The 12,127-nt window shown below is 34.9% G+C and overlaps 1 protein-coding gene across 9 annotated transcripts in view; it reads left to right on the top strand.

Moving 5' to 3' along the window:
• The first annotated feature begins 110 nt into the window (after positions 1-110).
• The window catches only part of slc4a4b (solute carrier family 4 member 4b), a 48,189-nt gene continuing 36,172 nt past the window's right edge, over positions 111-12,127 (top strand). For 4 of the 9 annotated variants that reach the window (XM_077194307.1, XM_077194302.1, XM_077194306.1 and 1 more), the window contains exon 1: positions 111-491. In XM_077194307.1, coding sequence (XP_077050422.1) covers positions 475-491 — 17 coding nt within the window. In that variant the 5' untranslated portion in view covers positions 111-474. The remainder of the gene's footprint in view (positions 492-12,127) is intronic. The other 5 variants (XM_077194303.1, XM_077194299.1, XM_077194301.1 and 2 more) reach the window with 2 other exon arrangements.

Genomic DNA, 12,127 nt, shown 5'->3' with positions numbered 1-12,127 from the left:
CTCAGTGTTTTTCATTTGTGTTCTGTGTTTGTGTGAGGATGCAGGTATTCGCTGTTGCATCTCACACGCGTGACCTCTCGCGCCTCATCCTCCCACTTCTGCGTCACGCTGGAGGAGGGCGAGATCTTTAAATATGGAACAAGACTCAAGACGAGCGCTGAGAACCGTAACGCGACGTGGAGTGTTTTCCGACGGGACAGAGAGAGTTCGTGAGCCTGTTGCGTTATGACTTCATGGGTGGCTGAATGTATCGTAGTTAGTAGAAACAGCAGTGAAATATCTATGGCTCCAGATAAAACAGAAGCGAGTCTCTGAATGTGTTCCTGCTTTTACGCATCCAGACACGCTGAATTTGGAGCGAATCGCACTTGCGCGTATTTTGAAAGTGTTTCTGAAGCCCGGACGCACTTTAACTCAGCGTAAGGGGAAGAAACAGGGTCTCTGGCAAAAGAGAACCCGCACAATACAGGCAACATGAGCGACAAAAACAAGTGAGTACTTTTATTTGCGTGTAATCTTCCTCAGAGAGTTTCAGTCGAGATCAGTTCTGTTTCCATGGTTGGGTAGAGTGTAACAGCCCTCCCACACTGGGTCTGTCCTGTTTCTTCACCAAAAAGTAAAGGTGTAACATAACCCTCCAGGACAGGGCAACAGATCTGCTCTAAGTCTGTGCGGTTAAGGCTTCGAATTTCAGGGACAGAGGTTATTATCTATTAAAGACATTAAACTGGGCATTTGCATGTTTGACAGCTCATGAACATCCAATATGTTCAAACAGCATCAGTGTTAGTTTCTTGCACTTCTTTTGGTTCTAAGGTTCTTTTTTGCTGTTGTTAAATTGGCATCATTGGTTCTACGAAAAGATCATTTAACATCCATAGAACCCTTTCATCGCACAAAAGGTTCTTTACAGTGGAAAAAAGTTAATTCAATTTTTAGAATGTTCTTCACTCTAAGAAAAAAAAAAACATGTTCTTTTTGGAACTGTTCCCTGAAAAGTTCCTTTAATGCCTTGAAAGGTATCATTTATTTTTAAGAGTATGAGAATCATTTGAGGTTCTTCAGAGAACTTCTTATCCTTCAGTTCTTTAGAAACCATCTGTGAACTGGTGCTTCAAAAACTGTTCTTGATTATCATCAACTGAAGGTGCCTGTTTAATTTCATCAGAGAACCTTTTTAGGCTCCACAATCATTTTTATTCTCTACGTTTTTAGAAAAACAGCTACTTGTAAATTAGAGCCCTGAAATCAATCCTCTGATCTGAAGAACTAGAACCTAATGGAACATCAATAACCTTTTGTCCATCTGAAAAATCAACTTTTAAATATAAAGTTTTAAAAGGGGGGTTTCATAGCATGTAATGCCATAGAGGAAACATTTTGGGGTTCCCCAAACATGTTAGTGAATAGTTCTTAAAATAAAAATTCATGGTGTGAAGAACATTTTAATAAGTAAAAGAAACCGTTTGGGCAATTGAGAGATTCCATGGATGTTAAAGGTTGTTCATGGAACCTAGTGTTTACCCAAGAACCACTAAGAACCTTCATGTTTTATCTGAATGAAATATCTCATGGGGTTTCCAGAGGCCATTAACAGGGGGTTCCACCGGCAACACATGATGTATGATGTAGTTCATCCTGTTCATTCTAATGTTACTGCCAAGTTGCGCTGCTTTAAGTTGCCCTCTTTACAGGTTCCCTGAAGCCGCGGCTTGAACAGTCAGAGTAATCTTTTTCCAAGAAGCTCCTGTCAAAACCAATTAGGTCCTTAGCGTCCAGGAGCAATGCGTGCGTCGCTTAGCCTTCCTGAATCTGGTGGCTGGACATGATGCAAGCTGCAAACAGGCGATTTGATCTCTTTTTAGTTCTGTGCAACTTGTGCTGTCATGAAAAAAAGAGCCAGCTGCCTGCAGGGATCACATTTTTTGACCAATAGGGCTCTTCAGATGGAGTGAATAGATCATTTGGTGTCTGGTTTCTTATGCGGTGTTAAAGATATTTTGATTTTTACACTTAAATAAGCACCAACTTGCTGATTTCTGGTAAATGAACACTTACATGGAGTACTGTGATTGTTAGTATATTTCGTGGTACTGCATGAATACCATATCCATAAAGTGTGGTATTTAAACACAGTATAACCATGGTATCATGCTCACGTTATACCATGTTTGATGTATACCTTAACTTACAAACAAGTACTTAAAAATATGTTTTTGGATATTTAGTACCATTGCGACCAAAGTAGTACCAGGTTGTTTTTAAGTATCTTTGAGTACTATGGTGTATTATAAGTACAATAGTAATACCATTTGATGCATATATTATGGTACTGATGTGGTATTCAAACAAAATCATAGTATTATTATGGTGCATGTGAAAAAAAAAAAAACTCTGTTTGAATAATACCATGGTCTAACCATGTCTAAACAGCAGTATAAACATTTTCTTATTATTTATATACTCTTATAGTATTTATTAATGATTTAATTTAAAATTTAGAAATTTTATGCGTTTTTGTCATTTTTATTATTTTTATTTCAGCTTTAGTTTTAGTAATTTTAGTAATTCCGCTTTTATTTAAACTTTAGTTCCTAGTACGTAAACGCATTTATTTCAGTTAGTTGCCAAGGCAGTGGTTATATTTTGTTATACTACGGGTGGGGCTGTTAAATGCTTGATTCTGATTGGTTGAGGAACGTTCTAAGGTGTGCAGTTATTTTCTGGGAAACGCACGGCTTAAGTAGTTCGGGCATGATTTCAGTTATTTCAAAGGTCGTTACAGCCGACAACAGCAAAAGAACCAAAACCCACAACGACACTAATCAAGCAAATAGATCTAGTCAACAATAGGATGAAAAGTGACAAATTATTCCTGTTTTTGCCACAAAATTACATTTTATGTTATTCTCACATTCTGCCGCTCAAACGCACACACATAAAGTACGGGCACACACTCGCACAGGAACGTGTTGTTAGCGCTGCTTTGGTGATTTTATCAGTAAAATAGTTAGCAACTTAAAAGCTACATGACGTTTCTCACTAGCTAGGTAATAACAAAGCGGATAAACTTAGTTTCATTATTAGTAGAGACTCTGCTGCCGAGCACTGAGAGATGCACAGACTCAGGTAATTCATACACTTAATCTCTCTCTCTAAAAACTGCATTAATAACTGACGATGTTCATCCCATTCATTCTAATGTTACTGTCGCGCTTCTTGAAGACTCACTTTTTACAGATTTACAAAATCATTGATGACACCATGGTACTTGAATCTGTCTTTCAGAATCTAAAGCTGTCAAATAATCCCACCACACCTGAAAGAAGTAATATAGCAGGGATTTCATTGGGAAAGTGTGATTTTTCCTGATTCCTAACCTTAACTCACGCAGGCTTATCTGTCTGTGTGTACGACAGCATTGAATAAGTGCTAGAGTTGTTGTTCACCTGTTGAGCTGTACGTGACTGCTCTTTCCCTTCCTCTGACTGTCTGAAAGCACACACACATCACTCCGACCATCTTCCTGGTGCTTTGTCTCACCTGCACAGGTATTATGAAAGGAAGCTTTGCAAGTGGAAAATGCAGTCACGATGGAATGTCCTTTGTAGACTCTGCCCTCAGATATGCTCGCCTTGACTCTTCTATCTCTTTTTTTCTCCTTGAGAGTGAGGTCATCTCTCGCCTGTGAATGACCAGAAGTGGCCCTGAGCTGCTGGGTTTCTAATGCGATATGCAGTGTGTTCTGAAATAGAAGGATTTATGTATCAGGAGCACAGCACTGATTTCATATGTGAACTTGAGGTTCTGGAGTTTGACGCAGAGCTGCTGGATTTACAGGCATTTTGTGAAAAGTTTGTTGGTTCACCAATGTGAATTCTAAATTGACACTTTTTACTTTCTTAAAACGTTTTCTGAACTTATTTTGCCTGATTCATCAGAGCATGTTATTTAAAAGGAAAACATGTTTCATATTGTAACGCCTTGCTCGAAACGGATGATCATCTGATGTCACCTAGACCATGCAGGCAAGGGAAAATATGTTAACCAATAACCAAATAGCTATTTAATCATTGTTTTAGGTTACTTTTGTAGGTAATGACAGTTAATGCTGTAATTTTATGTTGGTTAACATCATTGTAATTTTAGTATTATTTCTATACTATTATAGCATGTCATTTTAATTTTAGTAATTTTGTGTGTGTGTGTGTGGTGTGTATAAATGCAAACACTATAATTTATTTTAATAGTTTTGGTAATACCAAAGTTTTAAAATACACTATATTATGTACACACACACACACACACACACACACACACACACACGCACATAACAAAATAAAAAATAAATAAATTGAGAACTATGATATATATATATACACACACACACCCAAAAACTTTTTATTCTTATTTTTATGACATATTACGTTAAATGACTATAATAACAAATAATGATAGATTTGTAACAGAAGCATTACCATTGGGATACGTGGAGATGCTCCTTACATTTTTTTTGACCAGTTCTGCGAATCTAGTCCTATTAAAATCAAGTCTCATTTTTTAAAATTTTATATCCTGTTTCACTTGTAAATAACAATAGGTTGCGATTGCTGTTTCATGTTGACTTTAAATCAATGACTTCATCTATGAATCATTCTGTTTAACTCCTCATTGTCTCAGCTTGATGTCTTGGATTAGTTCCTGTCCTAAAAATCAGCCCGGTGTTTCTCCTCTTAGCCAGTTAAAGATGTCATACGATTAGGGATATTGTTGGGATCCTGCTGTCTCTTCCAGACATGTGTTTTAGGCGTTTGTAAGTTCATATCAATGTTTGACTGCTGTGGTCACTGTGTGTTTAGGCTTGTCTCACAAATATTCTCTGACTGATGTCTAAGTGACAAGTGCTGAAGTGTGTGGAATTCCTTGGTTAATCCAGAGTTTCTGTGCAATGTATTGTAAAAGCATTTTATTGTTTCATTTATCTGTTAGATCAGGGTGTCACTCTTTTATGACCCCTTTAAAAATGCTTGAAATTCTCTGTAATTTGCTGTATAATCTTCAGTAGCACTGTATAATGATTCATAACATTAACATACATTATTTCATTATGCTAAACAAGTGTTGACCTAGTTTGTAAATTAACTTTGTCTCCATGCCACTGTGTGACAGAAAGAGATTTACGTCGGTTTATAGATGTTTTACACTTAGAATCAACCAAATTCGTCATCAGACGTCAGACGATATAAAAGATTGTTTCTTTCAGCCATACATTTTAATCACATTTAGAATTAAAATCTAGTTTTATTTTTTTAGCATTTTAAAGAAATTTCTGTTTTTATACGAATGTTAAAAAGATTTTGAAAATCAGATTTTTATTTGTAAATGTAATTTTAAAGAAATGCGAGTATGTTTTATATGTATATAAAACATATATAACTTTTGGTAACGCTTTACTTAAACACTTTACTTATACTTTATGTATAATGTATTGTAAAGGTATTCATAATGTATGTTATAATGCATTATATCTTTTCATAAATAAATTGTAACCAAAGTTAACAACCATTATAATATTCAGATTCCTTGTTACATCTGAAATGTGTTTTTCATTTGTTGTGTTTTAATGCAAACTTTTGGTAATGCGCCCAAACAAAATCTTACTGAAAGCTAAATCATATAAAAGATATATCAAGAGATATCTGTGAGAGATATCAACCTCAAATTTGGAGCACAGCTTGTTTAAAATTTTGGCTTTGATTTTTCATAGTTTTACAGTAAAACATGTTTTGGAAAATTGTGTTTTTGAGCATTTTTTTGTAATAATAAACTTAAACTTGTACAACGTTTTTTTACTTGTGCAATAATCTGCCAAGTGTCCTCCAAGTGTCCAAATTGAAGTGTGTTTATAGTTTACAAAATTACAATTTTTAAATGTAATTTTAAAGAAATTTCAATATGTTTTATATGTACCTAAAACAAATGACTTCTATAAAGAAATTTATTGTTTCTTGCTAAGAATACTGTTTATTAGTTTGATCCGGAAACTTTGTGATCATTTGTTTATGATTGGACTATACTACTGTTGTGTAAGTTGTTAAAGCAAGGGAAAAGCAAATTGTTAAAGCAAATTCCTAGATCCTTGCATCCTGAACCCGTCTGTCAGTGTGCAGGAGATGTAGACTAAAAAGTAGAACAGAAAGAGAGAAAATAAGATGGAGAGAACATAATATGAGGAAGAGACAGAAGACAGAAAAAGTTCTGTTGAAAACAAAGGAAGCCTTGTACAAAAAGGAAAGAATGGCTGTATAGGAGTGACAGGAAGAGAGATTATGCATTGAATGAGGAAAATAGGTATAGATGACAGAAGATGGAGAGGACAGACTCACAACACACACTGGTCTCTTGTATAGGTGTTCAATGTAGATGTATTTCATTCTTTTAGGGGACTGCAAACTACTTTTTTTAGGGAAGTGAATCTTAACAAAGTTTCTCCTTATTTCAGTTGCTGCCGTTATTTCAGGAACTCACAGACGTCCTGGGATGCCGGCTTAGACCAGCATGAATGTCTCTGTTAGTCCAGGCTTGTTTATGGTGGTTTGTGCTCGTCATCTATAGCCACATCAAGGCTTTGGTCAAAAACTGCCCATTTAGACAGGAAGTGGACATTTGATTGATAAAGTGTCCAACCACAGTGTTTTGTTCTTGTGACACTTTACGATATGTACATTAGTGCCCATCCACTTTTACAGCGCCGTTGGTTCTGGAACTATTTTTTCCGTTCATTTCTCCCATAGGGATTCTACAATCCCATGAAGCATTGCAAACAGCATAAAAACAAAGGAGAAATATAAAACTATATATATATAATGCATATATTTAATCCTTTGTGTAGATCGACTCGATTACATTCCCAGTGATTCATGGTAGTGGGCGGAGCTAAGAAGATATTTTTTTTAAATAGAGTTGAAATAATGTAGGCTGATGGCTTCAACAAAAGCAAATACCATCGATTAACAACCTCATAGCTCACAGTAGGGCTGTCTTTAAATCTTTATAAGTTACCATTAAAAATCAGTTTCCCTGTGGAGAAAATGAATAGAGTTTTTACTTCCGGATTCTGACTGTTGCACTCTATATGCTTTCATTTGTTAACTACATTAGTAAACATGAAGTATTAATTAAAAATACTTCTAAAATATTAGTCGATGTTAATTTTAACATTCAATTGATTGTTAAAATCAAAAATTGTACCTGTTAATATTATTTCATGGTCCTGAGCTAACAATAAACTAACAATGAACAGGTGTATTTTAGCATTAACAAAGATTAAGAAATAATGTAACAAATTAAATAAACTGTCCTAAGTAATAAATGCTAATTATTTCCCATATATTCACATATATATATATTTCTCAAATTATTGACAGAAAACAAAGTGGAATATACAGCTCAGTTTACTTGCTACTAAGCGTCTCAAACAAAACAAAGATTTGATGACATTAATCTGGTCATCTTTGGCAAATCCAGTCAGTAATTCTTCCTCAAAAGTGCTCATTTCATCAGTCAAGTGCTCTATCAACATGCTTTTGTTTCCAGCCAGACAGGTGTCTCGTGTATCAGAAAAAACAGTAATATTGTGAAATATTATTAGTATTTAAAATAACTGTTTTCTATTTGAATGCATTTTACAATGTTATTTACTCCAGTGGTCAAAGCTGAATTTTCAGCATCATTACTCCAGTCTTCAATGTCACATGATCTTTCAGAAATCATTATAATATGCTGATGTGCTGCATAAGAAACATCGGTCTGCACTTGTTTGATTAATTTAGGATGATATTATTGATGATGTAGATCAGGTCTGGCCACAAAGAGAGTCTCAGGTGCTGTTTTGGTCTTTCTCCTCTTCTGTCGTTTATGATCCTCTCTGCTGCTCCGCTGTTAGTCCTGTCAATTGGAATGATTAACTGGCTCTAGCTGCTCAGGATTTAAAGAAATCTACACCATTCAGCCTGACTGTCACACCATCTGTTACTCCAAATGCCTCAAACAGACGCTGCACTAAACTCTAGCTTAACACGCTGGCTAAGCTAAACTAACTGCTTAGAATTTATATGGCCAATCAATGGCTGCCGGGAATGACATAGGATTATTCCTCAACCGCATGAGTTCATGCTTAATTTGCAGCTTAAAGGGATCGTTCACCCAAAACAAAAATGTTGTCATTTAAATGCACTCAATTCAGACCTGTATGACTTTTTTCTTCTGTGGAACCAAGTTCAAAAGTTTAAGGTCGATAAGATTTTTTAATGTTTTTGAAAGAAGTCTCTTCTGCTCACCAAGGTTGCATTTATTTGATCAAAAAAACATAATATTGTGAAATGTTTTGTATTTGAACTTATTTTAAAATGTAATTTATTCTTGTGATCAAAGCTGAAGAGTTAAAAGTGCATTGAGCTGCAAAAGAGATGCTTTCCCCCAGGCGTCTTTCTGTGTACGTGCGCTTAAACACACAAATACACACAAAAATATGTCAAGATGCCCGCCTTGGCGAGTTTTCACTTAAACGCAATCGGTTACATAAACAGTTGGGAAAGTAATCGAATGCTTGTCAGAATATTAGATCTGTGCATTTGTTCTTAAAGTGACAGCAGCCTAATAAACCTGCTGCTGTCTGTGTCATTTAATGTTAAATGGTTAGTTCACCCAAAAATGAAAATTCTGTCAGTAATTACTGACCCTCATGTTGTTCCAACCCCATAAGACTTTCGTTCATCTTCGGAACACAAATTAAGATATTTTTGATGAAATCTGAGAGCTGGCTCACTCCTCCAGGCTTCTAGGTAATTTCATCTGCCAGCCCCAAAAAGTTAGTAAAGACATCGTTAAAATAGTCCAAGTGACTACAGTGGCTCAACCTTAAGTTTATCAAACAACGAGAATACTTTTTGTGCGCAAAAATAATGACTTTATTCAACTATTCATTTTCTTCTGTGTGGGCCTCTGAGTGAGATCACGTAGCGTAACAGCGAAGTACGTGAACTCTACGTACACTACGTGAACTCACTCAAAGGCCCACACAGAAGAAAATGAATAGTTGAATAAAGTCATTATTTTTGTTTGTTTTTGCGCACAAAAAATCTCTTTACTAACTTTTCTGGGCTGGCAGATGAAATTACCTAGAAGCCTATGAAGGAGTGAGCCAGCTCTCAGATTTCATCAAAAATATCTTAATTTGTGTTCCGAAGATGAACGAAAGATGGAACAACATGAGAGTAATTACTGACAGAATTTTCATTTTTGGGCGAACTATCCCTTTAATCAAACAACAACAAAAACGAGAGAATCATTCACTACTCTTCACTTAACAACTTTAGTAACTTTAATAAGAATGAATGTATATTTAATGTATACGGTGAAGACTATACAGAGTTTTATTACATTTGATTACTTAATTCAATTTCTGTATGCTATTATTATTAGTAGGCTAAACTGTTTATTTAATTTGTATCTTTTTTCTATTGTTTTTTAACCTATTGTTTGGTTCGGGGTAATTTTGGGGTTGTTATGAACGCATTGTCAGGAGCCCCCGGACAAAGTTTTGCTTGGGGCCCACAGAAGTCTAGGACCGGCGCTGTCATTACTCCAGTATTCAGTGTCATGTGATCCTTCAGAAATCATTCTATTATGCTGATTTGCTGCTCAAGAAACATTTCTGATTATCAATGTTGTAAAGACACATTTTTCCTAAGAATTCTTTGATAAATAGAAAGCTCAAAAGAACAGCATTTATTTGGAATAGAAGCCTTTTGTAACATTATAAATGTATTTAGTGTCACTTTTGATCAATTTAATATGTGAACCTCTTCAACTGATTCAGTTAAATGATTCATTTGAATTTACCTGAGCGGCTCTGTGATTTCTCAAGATGTTTATATTTTTCTCTGCGGGCCGTGATCTGGTCTCATGTTAAATGCTAAATATAAATGCTGGACTAATGCGTAGTTGCATATCTGGCAAACAATCCTGTAATTTTTGAAATGACTTGTTTGCTGGGATCATAAAGTTAATTGTAAACAACAAAAACCAAATTGGGAAGTAGTTTAAACCGGATTAAATCGAAACAAAGTGCCGTTCCCACAGAAGCCATTACATTTGAGGAATTAGAGCATATGAGAAGGATTTAAAGATCAGAAGGTCTTATTAAAAGCTCTGTTGAAATCCCACTTACACAATGATGTTAATATTCTTTAGTTTTTTCACTCTTTCTTTGCTTACATGGCTATGAGAGTTTGCTACGAGAGCCAAACTGTGCTTTGTTGTTGTGTGTTTAGTATCTAAATTTAAAACTTAATAGACATGTCACAACTCAAGTTTAACTCAAGGACTATATTCAATGACTGTCTCAAGCACCTAATAAACCACTTCCCCACTCTCAGGTGTCAGATTCAACATTACCTTTGACCCCAGGAAACGTCTTTATCTAATAGACAACACCTTGTTGGCTGTTTGATTGATCAGTTCTGTAAACCACGACAGGTTCTGAGATCACGTGTGTAATTGGCAGGAGATAATGTTCCTCGTCGCTATCAGTGTGGTTTATGATTGTGTCATTTGTCCCACCTCTGAAGAGGTAAACATGGTGCAAGGGCTGCTGGGAGCTTGTGCGTCAGTCACACAACTTTATTGCTTGTATTTACTTTAGCTTTATGACATTCTTCTGCCCGAGGTTTCATGATTTTCCATGTCATAAACCATAATAAACAAATCCAATTGGTGTGTTTGATCAGTCTCTCCATAGCTAACAGATTTTGTGGTTGTAGTTTGTAGTTCTACTGTCATATTTCTCCCCCAAACACCCAAGCATTTTCATACAGAGCATAAGACCTATTTTAACTTTTTTTTCATTGTGACAATTAAGCACATTTATATATTTTACATTATCAAAATGCATTGAGATGTTTTAGATTGTCATTAGTCGTAGTTGTCATTTTCCATTATTCTGAATGTGATTCTCAAATCACAAATTTTAAGATTTTTATCAGCATGAAACGATACTATAAATATTTATTGTATTGTATTATAAAAATAACCATACAATTAATATTATATCAAGGTTCAACTGAGTATCAAATCAGCATATTAGAATGATTTCTGAAGGATCATGTGACACTGAAGACTGGAGTAATGATGCTGAAAATCCAGCTTTGCATCACAGAAATAAATTAAATTTGAAAGCATATTAAAATAGAAAACCATAATTTTTTAATTGTAATACTATTTTGCAATATTACTGTTTTTTTCTGTATTTTTGATCAAATAACTGCAAATAACTGTATATATACATATATCCATGAATCATTTTATTATTATATATAATACATTAACATTCTATTACTATATATACATGTGTGTGTGTGTATATATATATATACCATTTAATTGTCTAATTTGTTAATTATATTTAAATCAAACATTTCTTATTTTTTCATCACAGTTATAAGGAAAAAATTATTATTAATTATTATATCACAATGCAAAAATATGGTAAAAATATTAAGCTCTATACAGTATGTGTAGGCTATATATGCATAATATCTTAATTGTTTTTTTAGGGGTGAAATATGACCAGGAACGTTTTGAGAGATTCACACCACTTATATTGTACCACTTGATGAACATCTGTTAAATACATCTCACATTCTGTTTCCCACTTGTGTTCCACTAGGGATGAATAAACTTTATTTAGTTTGAAATGCAGAGAGTTGATGCGCTGCCAGAAATCCAATTGTCAAATGCTGATCCAAGAGTTTATGTCCATGTGGCAGTCTGGCTTCCTCAGGGTGTGTGAGGGGTTATTATAAACACAGAGATTACAGTACATTCGGCTCATGTTTAACGTATATTAATCACAAGATAACATAGCTCATCTAACCAGGTTACATGACCACCTGGGCTTGCTCGTCAGTCTAAAGAACACAGGAAATGAACTAAAGAGTGACAGGAGGGATAAATGAGATCTATACTGTGAAATCTTCACTTCTCCGTAAGCGAGGATGGATAATACATGCTTCAATGAAATGACTGTTTAACAGAGTGTAAGAAATGAAGAGATATACATGCATAA

Source organism: Siphateles boraxobius, unplaced genomic scaffold (assembly GCF_051911475.1).
Source record: "Siphateles boraxobius isolate OS27281-9 unplaced genomic scaffold, OSU_SipBor_1 11, whole genome shotgun sequence".
Taxonomy (NCBI): Eukaryota; Metazoa; Chordata; class Actinopteri; order Cypriniformes; family Leuciscidae; genus Siphateles; species Siphateles boraxobius.
This window is presented reverse-complemented; position numbering and strand designations above follow the sequence as displayed.